The sequence below is a fragment of the Perca flavescens genome, chromosome 15 (genome assembly GCF_004354835.1).
Source record: "Perca flavescens isolate YP-PL-M2 chromosome 15, PFLA_1.0, whole genome shotgun sequence".
In the NCBI taxonomy this organism is placed as follows: domain Eukaryota; kingdom Metazoa; phylum Chordata; class Actinopteri; order Perciformes; family Percidae; genus Perca; species Perca flavescens.
In genome coordinates this window covers 27,054,591-27,077,991 of record NC_041345.1, presented here as the reverse complement: position 1 = coordinate 27,077,991, position 23,401 = coordinate 27,054,591, and the positions used below count along the sequence as shown (strand labels likewise).

Below are 23,401 nucleotides of genomic sequence, written 5' to 3'. Positions count from 1 at the left end.
ATCCATCTGAAAAAAAATATTTGGAAGATTTACCTTGGCATGAGGAAATATCCAGGGAGAAACGCTGCTGCTGCTGATAACAACCGCTATGGGCTGTGTTGTAAATGAAATTAGATATGTAGCCTATTGAGTCACTTTCTTATAAATGTCCCATCCAAAGCCTTTACCAGAGTATGTTGTGTTTTTACTTAGTTTTATCTATTCTGATACAACCTCAAAATACAATTATGAACCTAAAAATGAGCATAATATAGGGCTTTAAGGTTTTTTTTTCTTTTAGCTTTTATATTCTCTTAATTTGTCCAAATTCAGGTTAGAGTTTGCTGAGAGAACTAGTCTTTCCTTTAATATGGTTTTTATGTGATTTTTTTTTTTTTTTTTTTTCGAAAATAAGCATTTATTAGCATCACAATTTATTAATATAAAAAAAACAAAAAAAGATTTCGGTCTCTCTGGACTCTAGCCAAGAGTGCCGTGCAATGTTTGCAGCCAGAATAAAAATAACAAGCACATTGTTGTACAGCAATATTTTATTTGACCTTGTTTCTTATCAGACATACAAACATCTACACACACGCACGCACACACACACACACACACACCTCTTTTTGGTAGCATCTGCAGCTCAGAAGGTAGAGTGACTCGTTCTTTAATCAAAAGGTTGGCGGTTCCTTGTCCTTGAGCAAAACGCTGAACCCCAAGTTGCCCCCCCCAACTACAAAACTAGTTAATCATGTCAGAACGCATGAATCAGGTACCAAAAATCTATCATTCTACATCGACGCACGCAACATTTTTTTAAACTCTCTGATGAACTCGTTATGTCAAATAAATAGCCTGTTTCTGTCTTGAATTTACTAACTTATATAGGTGCTTATGTAAGAGCTGGGGTCACTTCTGGGGAGAGTTTAGCGTTTGCACTGGTCAGACGTCAGTCCAGGTCAAGATAAAAACGGCTCCGAATCAGACTGTGCTTGGTTCCAGTGGAAGTGGAGTGGTGGTGACCTTCCACAGCTCCTGCAAAAAAAAAAAAAAAAAAAAAAAAAATAATGAAAGATTGGTAATGGATTGCCTTGTACTAGCTGTGTTTAATCGCATCATTTAACACAATGTGCACTCAGGCTGTGCCATGAAAGAAGCACGTTAGCAGAGCCTTAGTGGTCCCCTAATACTGTATCTGAAGTCTCTTTTATATAGACCTTAGTGGTCCCCTAATACTGTATCTGAAGTCTCTTTTATATAGACCTTAGTGGTCCCCTAATACTGTATCTGAAGTCTCTTTTATATAGACCTTAGTGGTCCCCTAATACTGTATCTGAAGTCTCTTTTATATAGACCTTAGTGGTCCCCTAATACTGTATCTGAAGTCTCTTTTTATATAGACCTTAGTGGTCCTTTTAATACTGTATCTAATACTGTATCTGAAGTCTCTTTTATATAGACCTTAGTGGTCCCCTAATACTGTATCTGAAGTCTCTTTTATATAGACCTTAGTGGTCCCCTAATACTGTATCTGAAGTCTTTTTCCCGAAATTCAGCCTTGGTGCAGAATTACAGCCACTAGAGCCAGTCCCACAATGAGCTTTCCTTAGGATGTGTCATTTCTGTGTCTGTAGATTTAAATGCTATTGAGGAGGAGAGAGGGGGGGGCAAGGTGGAGGGGACCAGCTTGCGGCCACGGTTGTAAGTCTATTTTCTATTTTTGGGGGGCTTTTCCCCTTTATTACAATTGACAGTGGATAGACTTGAAAGGGGGAGAGAGAAGGGGGATGACATGCAGCAAAGGGCAGCAGGTCGGACTCTCTCTGGGCAGCGGGCAAAGCAGAGAAAGGGGAGGTAACCTTTTCCCCTTATGACGTCATAAAGGGAAGATTCCAGATCGGCCCATCTGAGCTTTCATTTTCTCAAAGGCAGAGCAGGATACCCAGGGCTCGGTTTACACCTATCACCATTTCTAGCCACTGGGGGACCATAGGCAGGCTGGGGGGGACTCATATTAACGTCAAAGAACCTCATAAAGTGACATTTTCATGCCATGGGACCTTTAGGTTTTAGATTAAAGGTGTTTGATGTGTGTGAGGGTTTTCCTTACCAGTTGCTCTATGCGTTCATACAGAAGAAACTGTGCGCAGGTGGATGGGAGCTGTTGCACTCTGAAGCCGCATCGTCCATCCTCCAGGTCCTGGAGCTGGGACAGACAGTGTCTGAAATGGTTGTAGGCGTCGCAGGAAACATCCATGTGTCGCAGGGTGAAGTTCATCCTTGTAAGACAACAGGAAACCGGATTACTGCTTGAGCGTGTAACTAGTTAGTGTGTGAGTGCTTGGCACGAACCCAAAAATGAGCAAACGAGCTCACTGTTTTACCATGTGTGTGTGTGTGTGTGTGTGTGTGTGTGTGTGTGTGTGTGTGTGTGTGTGGGTGTGTGTGTGTGTGTGTATACAATATTCGAGGCAGAGAGACCGGGGGACTGGTTAACAGTACGGAGACGCTGTTTCACCTCTGTCGTACATGTGCAGGTAATGCGCTCTGTTGCGTCTCTGCTTTTAGGTAAATTAGTGAAATTCTTAATATGGCTCACATGGACTGATCATCGATGTCTGATGCCACCTCGAAATAGAAAATATCTGCATTGATAACATGCTGATATTCTTTTAAATGTAATGCACGTGTGCTTTATTTATGTTGTGTGCACTTGTACTTCCATAGCGGCGCACACGTTGCGTTTGAGAACAGCAACCCGCGTCGGTAATTAACCTTATCTTGGCTCAGCGGAAGAGACAAAGTTGAATTAAGAAGTTGTTTTTTTCTGTTTAGGTCTAAAAAATATTTATATTCTTGGCATTTTGCGAGTTTATTTTTTTTTAAAGGAAAAAGCTAAGAGAGCAAAGTCGCCACCTGCCCGCAATGCATCTTGGTACATGTAGGCGCAGTGGCAACAGCTCCGCGAGCAGGAAAACGTGCTAACTCAGTCAAAATAACACGCTGGGGAATTCATTCCTACATGGACCACATATACTCTATGTTCGCGTTTACTTTGTTCACATAGTTTTAAGTCGTTATGTCTATTCCTGTGTACTTTGAGAAAAACAAAAAAGCCAGAGTCCAATTTCTTGTGTTTACACTTGGCCATTAAAATGCAACACATCATACGATAAACTTTTCATGTATATTTCTGCCCCTACAGTACGTCTGCTGTGCCATCCATGCGCAAAATAATGCTTGCCTCACTCGGATTAGAAACTGCAGATGACTGATCAACAAAATGACATTAATCTGATGTTCCACGAGCAGTTGTGGAAAACTCACTCACTATACAGAACATCAGAACTGATGTTTCTGCCAAACCATGGCTACCAGGAACAAGGTTAAAGACACAGATGGCGTTTCCCCTTACCTTTTCTCTATGGAGATGAAGACCGTGCACGTGTGCGGAAAGTTACTGCAGAGTCGGTACAGTGTTCGGAAAAAGCCATCCGTCAGATCATCATCGTAGCAAACTGGTTACAAAAAAACAAAACGAAATATTATGTGTATAGTGTATAGCTCTGTGATTCGTTATGCAGCTTTAAAGGCTAAAGTTAGAGCTGCAATACGCATTCATTTTAACAGGATATATTATTCTGTGAGGTAACACTACAACCACCATAGCATACGCCATTTAACGTGATTTTAAAAAGTTCATTATTCCATCATTACATGTGCTACCTTTTACAACTATATACCTTTTCTGCACACGTCTATAGTGCCATAATGGTGAATAACATGTGCAAAACCAAATAGATGGGTTTTTGCTGTTGTTTATCACAAAAACAGCCCCCTTTAGTCGCCAGAGTCGGGACAGCACAGACATTTTGGGTGGCAGGTGCTGCATTACTGTTAAGTTCCTACAGCTCAGCATTGAGCTCCATTTGTTCCCCTCCAGCCTAATCGCAAAGCTCAAGGACCTGGGATTAAACCCGTCACCGGGCTGTGCATTTGGATCCTTGACTTCCTGACAGGCAGAGCCACAGGTGGTAGGGTGGGTAGACACGCCCTCTTCCTCAAGAATACCTACCTCGTCCCTAACACACCGGAGCACCCCAGGGCTGTGTTTTAGGACGTTTGCTGACGACACAGCTGTGGTGGGCCTGACAAAGACACCAATTAAAAAAGGACTACCTGAAAGAAGTAGGACACAACTTGCTAGTGGCAGGACAACAGACTACTCCTGAGTAGAGCCGGGCGATATGGAGAAAATCAAATATCACGATATTTTTGACCAAATACCTCGATATCGATACCGCAGCGATATTGTAGTGTTGACTACTGGTGCTTTCACAGAATATTTACACAATGAAATGTTTGATAAATAATCATCGGCAATGTGGATATAATGAATAAGTGGGTAAAGGCAAATAATACAACAGCTAGAACAGTCTGGTAAGTTCACAAAATGACATCACTTTACTGTAAGGCAGCCTTTAAAGCCAGGGAAAGACAACACTTATGCCATATTACCATATTACAATATATAGTCTCACATCACGATATCCATATAATATCGATATATTGCCCAGCCATGTACCTTCTTTGGGCTGAGCCTGGCCGAGCTCTGTGGCAAACCTGACCACCAGGCTGCTCGCTGACAAGCCCTCCATCTGGGCCTGGCTCCAGACAGGGGCCCCAGGCTTCCTCCGGGCAGGGTAACTGCTCTTCCTTGATGACTCATAAGGCTTTTTGAACCATTCTTAGTCTTGCCCCTCGCCTGAGACCTATTTGCCATGGGAGACCCTACCAAGAGCACCAGGCTCCAGACAAAACAGCCCTCAGGGTCACTGGGACTGGGTTTTTAAACTTGCACCGCAATAACTCACAGAGCGCAATTTCTTCAATATTCCATATATTTTATAAAAGTGCCCGTGTGAGAGAATGGACTTTATTTTGACCAATGATAATCTCCTGACCGCACGCCATTCAATGCAATCTTAGTATCATTTCCCTATGCCTGTCATGGGAATAGAATGACTGAAAAATCACTTCAGGCCTCAATAAATCACAGTGCGTAACTTTTGCATCATGTATTTCCATGGTTCGGTTTCAGCTCGATAACTTTTTGAATCAAGCATGGTGTACTGGAGCTGAGTTGGGCTGCATGTTTTAATTTGAATACAGCCAAATAACCTATTATTATACCTACCATCAGCAGCAATGATGATATTAGTGTTGTTGTACAGATCTGCTACTTCCTCCTCTGTCCACCTAAATTCCACGTCATCATCTACAAAGATTAGACAAGGGAAGAGAGATATTTTCCATGGTCAGACAATGGTTGGTTTTTAAAATAAGGTGTAAAAGTCAGTAGGCTAGACTTGTTTCAATGTGTCAGATACAATTACTCAACATTGCAAAACTTCTGCTGATTGGTTGTACACACATATATATATATATATATATATATATATATATATATAGTAAGTATCACATTTGACCCAATATTGAAGGACTCAGATCAGATCAGGACTGGAAGATCATGGAATATAATTAAGAATGAAATACATTAATATGAAGTAAAAAAGTTTTAGCTCACAAAATTGGTTCTAACATGATTAGTATTTACATTACACAATTAGAGGCAGGCTCTATTACTTTGTACAGTCTTAGGCTACGAAGATAGGGTTGGTGTTATTGTTTTTGGGGGTTTTTTTGTGTATGGTGGCCACATGAAAATGGGTTTGTGGCCGAAATCACTGTGTTGAGGACTATATAGTGATCACATCGGCAAACTGAAGAAGTGAAAAGATGAAAAAGAAGTGCGTTACCTGTACAAAGGTCATGCTGGAGCCAATCCAACTGTCTCACTCTGACATCACCACCTGATTGTCAGAAAGACTATTGTTATTATAATAAACTTCATTTATATAGCACTTTTCTAGGCTACAAGGTATGATCAGAAAAAAACAGCAGATAAAAACGAAGAACAAAGAATCCCAACAGTAAAATAAAATACAAAAAACAGAGGGATAATAAAAACATAAAACACCAGAGGATAAAATAAAGTTCAAATATATATAAAATGGCCAAGGATGGACGATAACGCCATGCAAGATATTAAATATCCAAACACTTTGAAATAAAAGACATTTTTAAAGGCATAATATGTAGGGAGTGTCGCTTACTGTTACTGTAAACTCACAGCTTTTAAAGTTGGCCCCTCCCCCTGGCTCAACAGCCAATGAGAGAGAGAGAGAGAGAGAGAGAGAGAGAGAGAGAGAGAGAGAGAGAGAGAGAGAGAGAGAGGCAGTGCAGTGGTCGTACGAGCTAGAGAGTAAATGAAAGAGGGAGTGCTGACAAAAAGGAATGAATCAAGTGTTTTTCTGATTGTGTCATGGCGGTTATGTTCTACGGCCCTGTTAACGCTCGCGGGTGAAAACGACAAAATATTTGATCAGATGGGCCTTTCGTTTAGACGCCGACGGCGTTATTGGGTCTTAAAAAAATGAAAGCACCTTCCAGAGTGGAAATCTTAAAAACACTCCACTGTTCCAGTCTAAAGGGTAAAAACACACTGTGCGAGTGTGTATGTACAGTACAGGCCAAAAGTTTGGACACACCTTCTCATTCAATGCGGTTGCTTTTTACTTTCATAAACTAGACTATTTGCATCGTAGATTCTCACTGAAGGCATCAAAACTATGAATGAACACATATGGAATTATGTACTTAACAAAAAAGTGTGAAATAACTGAGAACATGTCTTATATTTTAGATTCTTCAAAGTAGCCACCCTTTGCTTTTTTATTAATAAGGGAAACAATTCCACTAATTAACCCTGACAAAGCACACCTGTGAAGGTAAAACCATTTCAGGTGACTACCTCATGAAGCTCATTGAGAGATCACCAAGGGTTTGCAGAGTTATCAAAAAAAGCAAAGGGTGGCTACTTTGAGGAATCTAAAATATAAGACATGTTTTCCGTTATTTCACACTTTTTTGTTAAGTACATAATTCCATATGTGTTCATTCATAGTTTTGATGCCTTCAGTGAGAATCTACAATGTAAATAGTCATGAAAATAAAGAAACGCATTGAATGAGAAGGTGTGTCCAAACTTTTGGCCTGTACTGTATGTGTGCCGCGAGTGTGTGTGTGGCGTGTGCCGTGTGTGAGTGTGTGTGTGTGTGTGTGTGTGTGTGTGTGTGTGTGTGTGTGGTGTGAAGGTACGGTATTCAAAGGGCAAAACATTTGAATACCATGCTTCCTGTATATTATATAACCTCCAGCATGGGAATTATGCTGCGTTCCAGGCAACCCGTAACTCGTGTTTTCACAACCTTCTGCCCGTGAAAGTGCCCTGGAACGGCAGTCAAACCTTAACTTACTACCGGTGAACTGGTACCAGATGGTTGTACTCCCAGTTACAGTTTTTGACGTCACACACATTAACAACAATGGCGCCCCCTGTTGATGCTGTACAGACGCCGGTGATTAACAGTGAGAAATAGAAATAAATAGACATAAATAGGCAACGTAAAGTAATTCCGCACATTGTAATCAAAAGAATACACATACGATTGTGTACTACTACAGGTTATGTTTATTAAAGGAGGCCCAAAATATGTTGCCGACTAGAAATCGCTAGCATCAGCTAGCACTAGCTAACGTCGACGTTAGGTAGCCGCTAGCTAACTTTAGCTAGAAGGGTTTGTGGTGACTTTTGCCTGGAACGCTACCAAGTCGTGACTTGAAGTCGTAACTTGCGGGCTAAAATTGTGTCTGGAACGCAGCATTAGACCCGAGATTAAAAAGCCTTTTAACTACTTTTGAGCAGGTCAAGAAGGTGAATATAGTTGGCTCTTCTTAGGCGGGCTTACTGACGCGCGGTGTCAATGGTGCCGTCGTGGACTATTATTCTGCTGATAGTCGACGGTAGTGAAGCCAACAGACCGGAGAGCTTTTTGCTATAGCAGCCCGAAAAAAAAAGCCATCAGTGCCAGTTTGTCTGTGTGATCTGTCTGTGTCATTCTGTTGTATGAATGTCTATGTTTGTACCCATAATGTACAGTCTTGGGGACAATGGTGTCTAAAGTCAAAAGTTGTATTGCTCTCAATTTTGTTTCGTTTCTATATATAGATATAACAGATATAATACAGTTTGTCAGTTTGGGGGACATTACGATCTCCTAGTGAAACTCAATGAGATGTAATTCCATATCTACTAGGTACAGCGACATTGGCCATGGTATTAGCAGGAATTGGAAAGAAAGAAAAGAAAGAGTATCTGTCATTGTGATCTCACCTGCAGGCTCAATCATGTGTCTATTTAATGTTACATTTCTCTTGCACATGCCTAGAAGGTCTTCTCCCACATCTGCAAAACAAAAGACGGCATTTCAGCGATGAATCGCAAACATTAAGATGTCTATCAAAAAGGGTTGTCTGTTTTATTAAAATCATGTCTCTGCTGACCGTTTGTACTTCCCTACGTGCAGTGACAGTAGAATGTGTAGCATACATTATTTTAACATGCTCCAAAATAGTATACTATAGACTACTATAGACTCATAGGGGAAACATTATTTGATTTTAAAATAATAATATGAATAACAAATGAGTTGCGTAGAAACTTTTAACTCCCCAAATATGATCACGCTCCAGCAACGTTTTTCATTCAAAGACACATGTAATATAGTTATTGGGCTTCAATTCACTATCTGAATGAAATAGGTGAGGTTTCTGTGAATGAGCTGAAGCATGGAAGCTCATTCTTCACCTCGAGATCAGTACGGACGACTAGACCTAAATCACCTCAGCACATTAACAATCTTTTTCTGAGCTTTCAACAGAATCTCATGGTCTTCATCAGGGGCCACCTGATTACACCTGAGGCCGCTTCATTGGCTGATGAAGTCCATGAGACGCTCCTGAAGCTCAGAAAAAGCTTCACGTGCACCTTTGAGACCTTCCACGTACTCGCGGCTGTATTCACAGAATTCTAACTTATTGAATCAGAGCAACATATTCAAAGAACGTAAAACATACATTAGTTGACCACGTTTTAAATCAGGACGTTTGCCTATACCTGTGCAGTAGACCGTTTTGGCTATGGTTGCCATGACGATGCTGGTTAAGCCCGTTCCCGCGCCCAGTTCTAAGACTGTAGCTCCTCTGAACGTGAGCGGCTCGGAGAGGATGAAGTCGGCCAAGAGAAACGCCCCTCGCCACACCTGAGGGGAGCAGGACACACAGGATTCTTTAACATCAACCGCCAAGAGTTTTTCCCGTGGCATTAGTCGGCCCTTGTTGGCTTTTTTTTTTTTTTTTTGGCAGATTCAGCATGTGGGATTGGCGTCTGAGACTGACTTAAGCAAATCAACGCACAAGCAGAAAAACTAGAGTGAGGCAAACGACTGAAGTCAAAAAGGGCACACGCTCATTTTTCATCTTCATCTCATCTGATCATTCCAACACACAATAGGGCTGCTACAATTAGCCAAAATGATTGTTCAAAAATTCCTTCTAGAACACACAGGTTTTATCAATTAATGGCTCACTTATTGAACCGGTTCGAGAGGCAAATTTGCTTGGGGTGACACTCGATGGGCTGCTAAATTTTGAAGAAACATATTGATAAAATTGTTAAGAAAATGGGTAATGGAATAGCCTGTATTAAAAGATGTTTCCTTTTTCTTACCCCAGCCACAAGAGTGTTGGTGACACAAGCACTAGTTTTATTTTATTACTTGATTAGTGCTCACCAGTCTGGTCAGGTGCAGCAAAAAAAAAGATCTGTCTAAGCTCCAAATAGCTACAAAAATAAAGCAGCAAAACTCGCACTGGTGCAAGGCTGAGTACAGAGAGTGTGCATGCCAGTCTCTCATGGCTCAGAGTAGACAAGAGGTTGGCATGCAACCTTATGGATTTTTTTTTTTAGGAATATCTGTTTCAGTAAACAGGCAACTTGCCTGGACTCCAAGATAAATGATGTGAGAGACCAACACCAGGCTGCTAGGGGTTTTCTAGTCAAGCGAAAACCCCGGACTGATGCAGTGTGCAGGTCTGTAATGTTTAGAGTCATCACAATGTGGAATAGCTCGCCAACTATCATAGTGGAGGGACCAGTAAGGCCAGTTTTAAAAGATTACTTAGATGTGGCTGGGTTGGTTCAGGCGCACATATATTTGATTTGATTTGATTTGACTTTATTGTCCACCTTAGTGGAAATTTGTCTTCAACTTCTCCAACAGATATACTTCAATAACACCAATTTGAAATTACATTAAAATACACACAATTAACAGTACAACTCTAATACCCTCAACAGGCAACAACAGAAATGGAAAACAGTGCAGACGATTAAGATAAGGTAGATTTCCATCTAAAATTAACACATTTAAAATGTTAAGTTCATGTATGGCATGGGGAATGAAAGAGCTCTTATAAATGTTTTCCGACTCGCCCTTGGAACCCTGAATCTACGGCCAGATGGAAGCAACTCAAACTCCAAGTTTAGCGGGTGTAGGGGGTCTGCTGATATCTGTCTGGCCTTCCTGAATACCGCATTATCAAATACATCCCCAAGCTGCCTTTGTGACTTGCCAATCATCTTCCCTGCAGTATTAACAATTTTGGAAAGCTTGTTTTTATCTTTCACATTCAGGTTACCATACCAGGCAGTTAATACTTTCTACTATGCCCCTATATGCCATCTTAAGAATGTATTGACTAACCCCGAAACTCCTCAATTTTCTAATTAAAAACAACCATTGGTTAGCTCTCTTAAAGGTCCGATGACACGGTGCTCTTTGGATGCTTTTATATAGACCTTAATGGTCCCCTAATACTGTATCTGAAGTCTCTTTTATATAGACCTTAGTGGTCCCCTAATACTGTATCTGAAGTCTCTTTTATATAAACCTTAATGGTCCCCTAATACTGTATCTGAAGTCTCTTTTATATAGGCCTTAGTGGTCCCCTAATACTGTATCCGAAGTCTCTTTTATATAGACCTTAATGGTCCCCTAATACTGTATCTGAAGTCTCTTTTATATAGACCTTAGTGGTCCCCTAATACTGTATCTGAAGTCTCTTTTATATAGACCTTAGTGGTCCCCTAATACTGTATCTGAAGTCTCTTTTATATAGACCTTAGTGGTCCCCTAATACTGTATCTGAAGTCTCTTTTATATAGACCTTAGTGGTCCCCTAATACTGTATCTGAAGTCTCTTTTATATAGACCTTAGTGGTCATCTAATACTGTATCTGAAGTCTCTTTTATATAGACCTTAGTGGTCCCCTAATACTGTATCTGAAGTCTCTTTTATATAGACCTTAGTGGTCCCCTAATACTGTATCTGAAGTACTTACTTTATACTTTATTAGTCCCATCACTGGGAAATTTGTCTTGGACACCGTGCATAGTCTAGTCATGCAAAGCAACATGATCAAAGTACATAAAACACATGATCAAAATACATAAAACACAATAATAGATCATTCACACAATACAGCATCCATTAAAACAAATAAGACACATTTAAAAAAAAGAAAAGCACAAGAAGGCAGTTCACAGTATTTCATTTCTATTTAGCGCCTTGATTGCAGTAGGAACAAAGGAGTTTTTTAGTCGATTAGACCTGCACATCAAGACTCTATACCTCCTTCCCGAAGGTAATGATTTAAAATGGTCATTCAAGATATGCGTATCGTCTCTCACAATTTTCTTGGCATGATTTAGAATTGAAGCATCAAATAGCTCTTGGGGTGATCGTTCCCCCACACCCCCTATAATTTTGAAAGCCGTGTGCACCAATCGTCCCAACCTTGATTTTAATTGGACAGTCAAATTACCATACCATGCCGTAATACCATATCTGATCAAACTCTCAAAAATAGACTGGTAGAACAAGTACATAATTCTCTGATTTACTCCGAACGCTTTTAACCTTCGTAAAAAATATAATCTCTGCTGTAACCTGGAACAAAGATTGTTGACATGAGAAGACCAACACCTTATCTATATAAACTCCCAAGTACTTATGTGAAGGTACCTGTGCAATGATATTACCATATATCATTACCGGACTATGGTCTCTTACACTTCTAGGATCAAAAATGATCTCTACAGTCTTGGCTCCATTCAGTATTAAGGAGTTATTATCGCACCAGCCAACAAATCTGTCTACCTCAGAAAAATTATCTTGCCTTTTTAATAAGCTTAAAATTGCTGTGTCATCAGAAAACTTGATTAAAAAAAGTACTCTCTTGACTTGCTACGCAGTCATTGGTATATAATGTAAATAAAATTGGTGAACAGACGCATCATTTTTGAAAAATTGGGCAGAATGCCGTGGAAAGCTCTATTGCACAGGTTTTCAACAAAAAGGCTGAAATCCTATCTGGACCCATAGATTTTTTAGAGCATACACCTCGAAATAAAGTGCTAACCACCTGTGGGTCCACCACTATCCTCTGATCTGGTTCACATGTTACATTATCCAGAACATCCGTATAATCATCTGGCGACTCAAATCTAAGAAAAAAGTCATTTAAATCGTTTGCCCTATGTTCGTCATCATTAGTTATGAAATTTCTATGAAGGGATGTCATATTTGTCACAAGTTTCATTGAGTCCCATAGGTTTTTTGAATTCCCTGTGGCAAAATTATCTTCTATTGTATCTCTATATTTTTTCCTTGCCCCCCTCAATAATATATTCAGTTCTCTTTGGACTAATTTTAATTTGATTTTATCATTATTTATAAATGCCAACTTCTTCCTATTCAAACATTCCTTAACTTCCTTTGTTATAAAACTTTTGTTATTTGGAAATACTGTTACAGTTTTCTTCTCCACAATAGAGTCCACACAAAAATGTATATAGTCCGTTGTAGATTCTGTAGCTGTCTCAATATCCATCTCGTGAAAGAGATTCCAATCCGTGGAATCAAAGCAGCCTTTTAAAGTCTGTATGCTATCCTCCGACCAGACCGAGATTGTCTTTGTGTGTGGCTTAGTTCTTTTTAAAAGAGTTTTATAGATTGGAGTCAAATGGACAGTGTTGTGATCACCGTTAGATAAAGGAGGCTTGGGCTTAGCAACGTATGCGTTTTTAATGTTTCCGTAGCATTTGTCCAGAATCTTGTTACCTCTAGTGAAGCACTTAATATATTGTTCGTATCCCGAAAGCATAAGCTCCAGTTTACACTGATTAAAGTCTCCAAGGATGAGAATTGGGGCCGCTGGAGTACGCCTTAATTGTTCGTTGACACAGTCACTTATGCACCTGGCCGCATTTGCGGTATTCCAGCTTGGTGGAACGTGACCAACTGCCACTTTTCTCATTTGAAAGCCATGATGTCTCTCTCTCTCATGGGTGGGCCAAATTCTCTGGGCGGGCAAAGCAGAGAAAGGGGAGGTAACCTTGCTCCTTATGACCTCATAAGGAGAAGATCCGAGATCGGCCCATCTGAGCTTTCATTTTCTCATAGACAGAGCAGGATAACCAGGGCTCGGTTTACACCTATCACCATTTCAAGCCAATTAGGGACCATAGGCAGGCTGGGGGAACTCATATTAATGCTAAAAAACCTCATGAAGTGAAATTTTCATGCCATGGGACCTTTAAAAATACTCTCTGAGTTAACATTAAAACTTAAAGTGCGATCAATGATTGTACCCAAGTACCGTATTTTGCGCACTATAAGGCGCACCAGATTATAAGGCGCACCCTCAATGAACGGCCTATTTTAGAACTGTTTTCATATATAGGGCGCACCGGATTATAAGGCGCATAGAATAGAAGATACTGCAGTCAAATCTAAGTGGTCCGAGAAAATGTTGATCGTCTCAACGTGGTTCCTGACATGTTGTCATTGGCTTGTCCACTTCCATTGGCCATATCAGAGGCAAACCTAAACGGATTGGCTAATATGAGCTACCAATCGAATGCTGAGAAGCTAGGGAATACGATGACGCCCACATCGATCATGTAGCAAGCTGGGCAGAGAAGCTAGCGGCGATAACAAGTGTGGAAATGGAAAACTGTTTCGCGATTTTCCGTTGTGATTCGGCCAGAAACTTCAACATTGTGAGGCGAACAGATCGTTTTGGAATATAAAGCTTGGATATTACATTTCCTTGGACTCTTGTGGATTTATGAAAATCATTTGGGCAAAATACCACTTTGTTGCTGAAAGGACAACGAAAACAGGTATGGAGGCACTCTCGACACCTGCGCAGATTATGGCTGAATTGTTTTATTTTCTGTTACTTTGTAACAGTTGTGTAACTGCTATAAATCATCTTGTGCTTTGTATTTGGGCTTAAATCAATCATTAGAGGCTAAGCTTTCAATTGGTGTGTCGCATGGCTGTATATTTTGAAGATTTAATGCTATAAAAGGTATAAAAACGCGAATGAGTGGAAATTTTATCGCAGTGTCCCGTCAACGGGACAGTGATCCTTGAGAGGTTTTAAGTTAAAGAATTGATCCATATATAAAGCGCTCCGGATTGTAAGGCGCACTGTCGTTTTTTGAGAAAATGAAAGGCTTTTAAGTGCGCCTTATAGTGCGGAAAATACGGTACTTGAAATTTTCCACTACTTCCGCAGGCCGGCTGTTAAGTACAACAGGGTTGAAGTTACTGGCCCCTCTCGGTTTCATTTGTATACATATACATGGAGGTTTATGTCTGAGTCCAACCTGTGATGATTTCCTGCATGTCTTCCCTCTCTCTCGCTCTCATTTCTCACCTAGCTGTCCTGTCCATCAAAAGGCGGAAAAGCCCCAAAAAATAATCTTAAAAAAAAAAAACATTGAGTGGAGGAGCAACAGACAAACAGTTGAGGTGATTACATTTGACTGACCTGTTTGCCGACGTCCTCCAGGGTCGTGGCCATAGTGTGCTCTGCAAATGGATTGGATTCATGCATCAAAACTCCTCGTTATATTCAATTCAACTTTATAGATAGTGTCAGATCCTAACGGTAACGGCTTGTCAGATCAGCTCTAGGCGGAGCCAGTGCACAACCAGGTGATGTCATCGAGCAAGCGCCAATCGAACCTCAAAGATACTTAAACAAACCCAACGGGAAATGGAAATACGACATGCGTTTATTTCCGTGTGATAATGTGAGGAAGGTTAGAGTCTCCTCGTCGCGCCACGCAGATGCTTTCATCTGCCGCAGGCCTGCACGATGAATCGTAATAAAAAAAAATATATGTTTGCGATTTCATTTTTAAAAGGACTTTGATTTATTCATTTATTTTTCTCCTTCAATTAATTTTTTGAAAGCATTTGACATGTCACATGTTTTAATTATGTAAAGGAGTTCAGATAGAGCCTGTATCAGGGCCATATTTAGTTCAATGGGTTATATGTCACTAGTTTTGGTAGCCTACTGTACTTAAATGGCCGGTATGTACTTGCCCTGTGTTTACAGGCTTGTGGTGATGCGCAATGTGCTACAGGTTAGGGTTTTCTTACGGTTCATGTGTTCAATAAACATTACGCAAAAATCGTAGCAGAGAATCGTGATATCAATTCTAAGCCAAAAGAATAGTGATTCAGATTTCCCCCCGAATCGTGCAGGCCTAATCTACCGCTATCTAAAATTGAAAATGCTCAAACCTGGCATAAATATGCGGACTTTGGCTGATTAGGCATTGAATTATGCGACCGCATAATCGCGTTTTTCTGGAGGAACTGATATCTGTATATCAGTCTCTGTGTCCCAACTGTCCCAGAGCCTGGGTCTGTCTGAGGTTTCTCCCTAAACGGACATTTTTCCTCGCCACTGTCGCACCAAATGCTTGCTCCTGGGAAATTGTTGGGTCCTTGTAAATGATAGAGTGTGGTCTAGACCTACTCCATCTGTAAAGTGTCCGGAGATAACTGTTGCTATGATTTCTAGAAATTATATAAATAAATTGATTTACCGGTGGACTGAGGTAGGCTATCACGCATCAAAGGCAGTGACCAAAGTGCAACACTGTTGCATATTTTCACCTTCTTTCGGTGTGAAAAAACACAGACTAGAAAAGTTTCTCCCTGCATCCAAACTGGAATACAAACCAACAGCATGGGAACATGCCACACAAGCTGATGTCATTTCTCAGAGTTTTCCACGCAGACGACCAGCCGAGTACATTCATTTCAATGCTAATTCATAACTGACCTTTATGGATATTTAATTTTTTTTTCTTCTTCATTCTATGTCAGAGTCAAACACAGATTCACTTTCACATGACCTTCATGATAACCAAAGTGATCGTCATCTGAAAGTATTATAAAAGGTAAAATAATAATTTAAAATGTAGGTTCTTACCAATCTTTATAATGTCGTTGAAGGATTTATCGGCTTCATCCTCCGTACTGTCCTCCTCTTCTTCTTCTTCTTCTTCTAGCACAGGGTTAGACCGTTGGATAATGATGGGACAGACCAGGTCTCGGCCACTAGTCTCCTTAGGGGGTTTCCTGGGCCTGGGGAGTCAGAAGAATAGCACGAAAAGCATCTTTGGAGGACGCCAATGAACACATGACACTGTCATGAACACATGAACCCTAACCTTAGCCCTAGCTTGTCATGACAAAAGCCAAAAAAACATGAATGCCATATTATGGGATAGGCAGTAGGTGGCGCCAATCCTCCAGCCAAATAATGAACAAATAACCAAATCCTGTTCTACATTTTACAGAGTCGACGTACAGACGTGGGGCAGCTGAGCCCCGGGGGGGGGGGGACTCGGCTCGGGAGGCCGAGGGTCTGGCAAACTTTTTTAATACTCTTAGTTACTCACTACTTCATCCATATTAAAATACTTATTATCCACTTAGTAGTGTGAGAGAGTGGGCAAGTTGGGTTTGTATGTTATGGTTAGGATGTGTGCTTGCAGGAAAGATGAGAGAGTGTTTGCTATGAATGATGGGTGAGATGTATTCGGTGCATGCGTGTGTGTGCGCGTGTGCGGGTGTTTGTGTGTGTGTGTGTGTGTAATGAATGTGTTGCGAGATGAGTTTTATATATATTTGTGTTACAATGGTGATGCACATTATTAGAGCGACTTATTGTACTTAAGTGCAATGACCAAAAGGCATTCATTCATTCATTCATCCTGCCAGCCGTGGGGCAAGGCAGCGAAACCCCCCCCCCCAGTTGGTGATTGGCTCTTTCTCTGACATCTCTCCATTTAATGCATGTGTATAGGTCCTGTTTGCATGTGTGTGTATTACAGGCCTGCGTGCCATTTCTATAAGCCTCTTTCCGACCAAGTAGTTACAGGAACGTAGTTATAGGAAAAGTCCACTTCTAAACAGTTCTACTAACTACTGTACCCCCTTCTGGTCCTGGTCTGATCTCAAACCTGACCATGCCCCCCCCCCCTCACATGTTTAACTGTTGAACTGAGCCCGAGTGTTTCCCTACCGATGTGTGATGTCCAGGTCTCCGTCCTCATCCAAAAAGGCTTCCACCTTTCCTTCCCCGCCTTCCTCTTCTTCCTCCCCTTCCTCTCTTTCCTCCCCTTCCTCTCCAGCAGTTCCCCGTGGGACTTTTGTGTCTTGTTCTGCGTCTTCCCTTGGTTCATCGTATTCCCCCTCCTCCTCCTCCTCCTCCTCCTTTAAGCTCCGCCCCGGGACCTCGTTGCCATGCTCGTCACCGTCTGACAGGATCTTGAATTTAGAGATGAACACTGAATGGATGCACACAACAAAAAAAAAAAAAAAAAAGAAGAGATGAACACGTTCATTGGAAAAGTGACATTGGACATTGGATTTATTCCAGCGCACAGCACACCACATACTGATGTTGATGATTTTTCATCTAATGAGATTCAGTCATTCATCAAACACAAATGTATATTAGAAATGATCAAACCAATACTTTGGATGCTGAAATTATTTCTTTCAGTGGAATCGTATGATCATAATAATAATTACTGATGATTAACCCAAACCGTGCATTTGCATCTCTAGGAAAGTTGTGTCCAAACTAAAATGGAAGTAAATTCATCCGTTTATTTTAATTATGGCTATGAGAAGAAATAAATCGGAAAAATATCCCGATGCTTGGATAATCGGTTTGTCATCGTATCGCAGCCCTTCGAATCAGAACCTGCCTTGAGATTAGAGTTTAGATTCTCTGCCCGAGCCCGACCTTGACCCAACCCGACCATCGGGCCGGGTCGGGCCGATATGTCCCGCCGCTATCCCAGGGCCGGGCCGGGCCGCGCCCTTGATCAAGCATTTGTGTTTTTCTTTAACCATTACTTTATTAGCTTAATTGGGTGGAGGGAGAAAGCTATGCCATAATCATGCGCGCTGTGTCCTCCACTCACACGCCTCGCACAATAAATCAAGCTTTAAAAAACTAGTGAAGTAACATCTAAGGGCCCTAAGACTGGAACCATATTTTGTACTTTTGTTTATGTATAGGAATATTGATATGTAAACAAAGATGTTGTATATATTAGGGGTGCAAGCTATATCGACTCAATATCGATATCGCAATATCGCAAAAATAGAGAACCGTGTCAAATTATTATTTAAAAATTGTAAAAACAAACTTCATTCAAAGTCAACAGGAACAAAATAAAACTAGGAAAAGCTGTTTTGGGTCATCTTTCCACTTTTCTAACCATCACAACTCTAGTTTGGGTTGAAATAAACATTATATATATATATATATATATATATATATATATATATATATATATATATATATATATATAGGGTTTGTCGCAATAAGTGACAAGCCCTATGGAGCGTACCACGTGTGTGTGCATATTTCGACAGAGGGACAGTGTAAGCGAAGAAACAGACAGAGACAACTAAATGGAACGAATCAGAGAGGCGAAAGAAAAGTTGTGTCCTGTTCTCTTTATGTATCTATTTTATACTGTCCAACCAGAGGAACATGTCCTGTTCTGTAGACATGGTCCTTATTGATTTATTCATGTTGGACCGGTCCAATATGACCGTCAGTTGAAATAAAGCTTGTGTTGTAAGAAAACTTGTTTGATTTGTTACGAATCTATTTTGACGCTTTTTGTAATTTAACATATGTTTAAGAATATCAAAATTAATATCGATATCGCAATATCACATTTTGTCAATATTGTGCAACCCTAGTATATACGTGCTTATGTATTTATTGTGATATTTAATAGAGTGCATGAAGAGGAATACGTATATTTATAGATTTTTCTGAAAATGTCTAATGGGGCTCCTAATAGAATCAAATCAACACCGGGCCTGCTGTGCTGTAGGCTATTGTGTAGCTTAAGTGCGACATGGAGCTTGAAGATGAATGAGCCAAGGTATTTTAAAGATTATTTTAAGCTTATTAGAAACTCTCATAGCTACTCAACTAGAGGCAGTGCCACAGACATAGTTCCGTGTAGGTTTAAGACCTGTTCTGGGCAAAATACTTTTTTGTACATGGCGGCAATGGAATGGAACAAACTCCCAGTTGAGATAAAGTTAAGACAGTCAGATCGTTGTTTTAATCGAGCATGTGGTGAATAGTTGTTAAATGCTAATTAGATTCAATTTATTATTCCGATGTATCTGTTTGTATTTATTTGTATTTGGATATGGTTGAGTGTACACAAGGTACCTTTTAGTCAGCTGTAGCTTGCCTGGACATCTTTATCAGACTACAACGAGGACCACAATGGAAATAAGTTTGTAACTTTCTTGTGTTATCCTCGACAATGTGCAATGTCACTGTGATGGCATCTTGTTGTGCATTTATTTCTGTTACTGTCTAATAAATCAAATCAAATCAAAAGATGTAAAGAAAAAGAAAGAGAAACAGAAACTCGAGTGAAGATAATGACCTCTTCTGAAGAGTCCATCATGTTTTTTTGAATCCTTGGTGTCCTCCTTGGTTACTAGCAACTGGTTCGATTTTGAATGGAACCGTGAGCCTGAAAAATCGATATGGAATCGAATCGCGACATTTTCTGAATCGTGCACCCCTAATACGCACCAGGCTGTCCGACAGCGTTGAGGCGCGTCATCAGGTGGCGCGCGTTGGGCAGCAGCATGTGGACGTCTGACAGCACAGTATCATGGTGGAACGTGATGTGGTCCATGGCTGATCAGGCATGGTACGGAAGGGTAGAGCAGTAGAGGGCTTCCCAAAACCTGGAGAGACCGGGCGCACACACACAATGAAATCCATTCCTGCCGACTAATATATTATTAGATATTTCAAAAACAGGCACGCCGTGTTTGGTTGAGTTTTTGGTTATCAAAAGTCAGATTGTGAGACTCCTTCAGAGGATGGGACAGTCCCAACCGAGATAAGGCTGCTCCAGAGTATCCTGCTGACCTAGCAGTCAAACTATGCTGGACACACAATGGGCAGTTTGATAACATATCTGGTTTTGCCGCATTGATTTTGATACGTCTTTTGTTTTTGTTCTACGCATATGAATAAATATATCCTCCATATACGCAATCTTCTTCCTCATCAAAACGTGAGCGCCTGCATTACCCATAATGCAACTAAACCACCACCAATGCTCTCTTTGGGGATGCAGGCGTGTTATGCTACATGCTAACGCAGCATGGAGCCGCTAGCCGGCAGCAGAGATGAGAAGTGACACGCACACACTCACACTCTCACACACACACACACACACACACATTCTTCAGCCCCCATGTGTAGGTGAGAAGAGAGATGTGGGATACTGGTCCCACACAGACAGAGCCAGGAAGGCTCACATTACACTGACTCTGACAGTGTGGGGTTTTAAATAAATCCACCCATCCACCACACGCACCCTACCCCCCCCTCCCCAACACTAAACAGTCAGCTGACGCCTGTCACTTCTTATATGAATCTATTATTTTTATTTAAAATTCATACTATATCTGGAACTTGGAAAAGAAGCATGAGTGATGTGTGTAACGATATGACTGTGTTATTATTAACATGAAACAAAGACGACCCTGACGCCACGCCATCTGCTGCTGGGACAAAGTATTTTTCGAACTTGAAAAAAAAGTGCATTATTACAATTTGGTTATGTGTGCAGCGTTTGAATAATTCAAATAAATTAATAATTTTTTACTTTCTTTACCGACAGCCAAGCTCATTATTCATTCAGTGAATAACCCAGAGTAAGGTTTATTAGAAATATATAAATATCAATAATACAGCTACAGACACAAACTGGTCCCCTTATAACAGGACTAAACACACACACACACACACACACACACACACATACACAGAGAGACACAGACAGACACAAAGAGACACACACACACAGACACAGACAGACACACAGAGACACACAGAGACACACACACACACACACACACACACACACACACACACTGTTATTAGGCTACTATATATCCTATACTATATATATATATATATATAGTAACCATATATACTTAACGTGATTGTCTTTTCAATGTTACGGCACAGTAAATATATAAACCATCTGTAAGACCAGATGTTTCCACTTGCTCTCATTATGAACTTATGACAATGTAATAATTGTATTTATAGCACAGTTTACAATGCACGGTGTTTAACATGAACATATATCACCATGTACTTCCACTGTGTACTGTATACAGACAACTGTATGTAGTGTACACAGAGGGACTACTGGATGTACTTTATACAGAGTGCCTAGATGCACGCTGGGTAGTTGAGTTTTGGGATCCTAGTACTTAAAACATCTAATCCCGTGTGCTGTACTGTACTGTACGGTACTGTACTGTACGGTAGGCTACTGTAACGTTACACACACTTGGCCGATAAAGAGGAGTCTGGTTCGGATCAACTCTGGAGAGTTCTGAAGAGCCCGCGGACACAAACGGTTCCAAAACAAGGCTTCATCGTGGGGGAGAGAGGGGGGCGTGTCACAACTACAGAGCAACCTTTCCTCAGTGCGCAGATCTGCTGGAACATGATAATAATCATTTTTATAGTCGACGATTAATCTCGCTCGAACACAACTTCGAACTGAAACTCTTTAACGGTAACGTTGCACGTCCAGAGCTAAAACGTCCAGCGGACAACAACATGAATGAGCTGTGAACACGTTAAAGTCTATCTTATCTTAACTTATCTTTATCTTATCTTATGATTCAGCTGTTACACGTTAACACGTGCCTGGTTTGAATGGCGTAGAGAGACTAGCTACAGGTTTCACAGAGAAGACAGCACCTACCTGATCGATAACAGCTGCAGAACACACACCCCCTTCTACTGTCATTGAACTCAGCATGGCTAATGCACCCTCGAAAGTCGTCCGGAGTGCACAAGTACAAATAGCCTATAGCTTCCGTTCCGCCAGAAACGGAGGCAGAAAGTCTAGCCTATTAACAATATTTATTAAATAGATAATAATAATGATAATAATAATAATAATAATAATAACATACATAATATACATAATACAATTAATATACATAAATAAATGTAAATAAATAATATTAAGTTTACCGATTTAATAAATCAGTAAACAGTTGACCGATTATATATATATATATATATATATATATATATATACATATATATATATATATATACTATGTTTATTTCAACCCAAACTAGAGTTGTGATGGTTAGAAAAGTGGAAAGACGACCCAAAACGGCTTTTCCTAATTTTATTTTGTTCCTGTCGACTTTGAATGAAGTGTGTTTTACAATTTTTAAATAATAATTTGAGGCGGTTCTCTATCTTTGAAACTGGTAAAGTGAGAACTAATGTCATATGTAGATGAACTTAATGAGCGTTGAAAATGTGTGCGACTCTGTTGAGTTTCAAAAAAGCTTTCAAATCTAAAATAATTTAGGGTTATGAAGTAATTAGATTCAAATGTAAAATGACTAGAATTGTACCTACTGAGGTATTTAGTCTGGTGGGTTTAGCAATGGAGGACCGAGGATGGAGGATGGAGGACAGAGGATGCAAGATGCAGGATGGAGGACAGAGGATGCAGGATGAAGGATGGAGCACCGAGGATGGAGGATGGAGGATGGAGGATGCAGGATGGAGGATGGAGGATGGAGGATGGAGGATGCAGGATGGAGGATGGAGGATGGAGGATGGAGGATGGAGGATGGAGGACCGAGGATGGAGGATGGAGGATGGAGGATGCAGGACCGAGGATGGAGGACGGAGGATGCAGGATGGAGGACCGAGGATGGAGAACGGAGGACCGAGGATGGAGGACAGAGAATGGAGAATGGAGGATGCAGGACAGAAGACAGAAGATAGAAGACAGAAGCGCTGCGGAGGAAGATCTGGCAACCAGAGGCGCCAGACAGAGCCACGGTGCCTCTGCAAAATAGCCTCTGGAAGGAACTTGTTTTGGTGGAATGTGTGTACATTCAAAAGTTGTTTTTAGTCGTGCGACAGAAACTCCGATTGGACAGATGGTCTAG

General features: G+C 40.7%; 1 protein-coding gene across 1 annotated transcript; it reads right to left on the bottom strand.

The window, feature by feature from the left end:
- Positions 1 to 510: 510 nt before the first annotated feature.
- On the bottom strand, positions 511 to 22,258 carry mettl22 (methyltransferase 22, Kin17 lysine). Its single transcript, XM_028599813.1, has 12 exons — positions 22,182 to 22,258; positions 19,973 to 20,130; positions 17,408 to 17,672; positions 16,310 to 16,464; positions 14,849 to 14,889; positions 9,062 to 9,206; positions 8,279 to 8,350; positions 5,802 to 5,855; positions 5,180 to 5,260; positions 3,398 to 3,500; positions 2,093 to 2,261; positions 511 to 1,017 (listed from the first exon to the last, which is right to left on the bottom strand). Exons 2-12 carry the CDS (start codon positions 20,076 to 20,078, stop codon positions 964 to 966), a joined length of 1,245 nt encoding a protein of 414 aa, XP_028455614.1. The 5' UTR covers positions 20,079 to 20,130; positions 22,182 to 22,258; the 3' UTR covers positions 511 to 963.
- Positions 22,259 to 23,401: the final 1,143 nt, after the last annotated feature.

What these genes read in the sequence shown, in the direction of transcription:
- mettl22 (XM_028599813.1), bottom strand. Translation starts at nt 20,078, where the DNA reads ATGGACCACATCACGTTCCACCATGATACTGTGCTGTCAGACGTCCAC. An exon ending in GACCTGGACATCACACATCG is followed by an intron (nt 16,465 to 17,407) that starts GTAGGGAAACAC and finishes CTGACTCCCCAG; the next exon opens with GCCCAGGAAACCCCCTAAGG. An exon ending in ATGAACGCATAGAGCAACTG is followed by an intron (nt 1,018 to 2,092) that starts GTAAGGAAAACC and finishes TTTTTTTTGCAG; the next exon opens with GAGCTGTGGAAGGTCACCAC.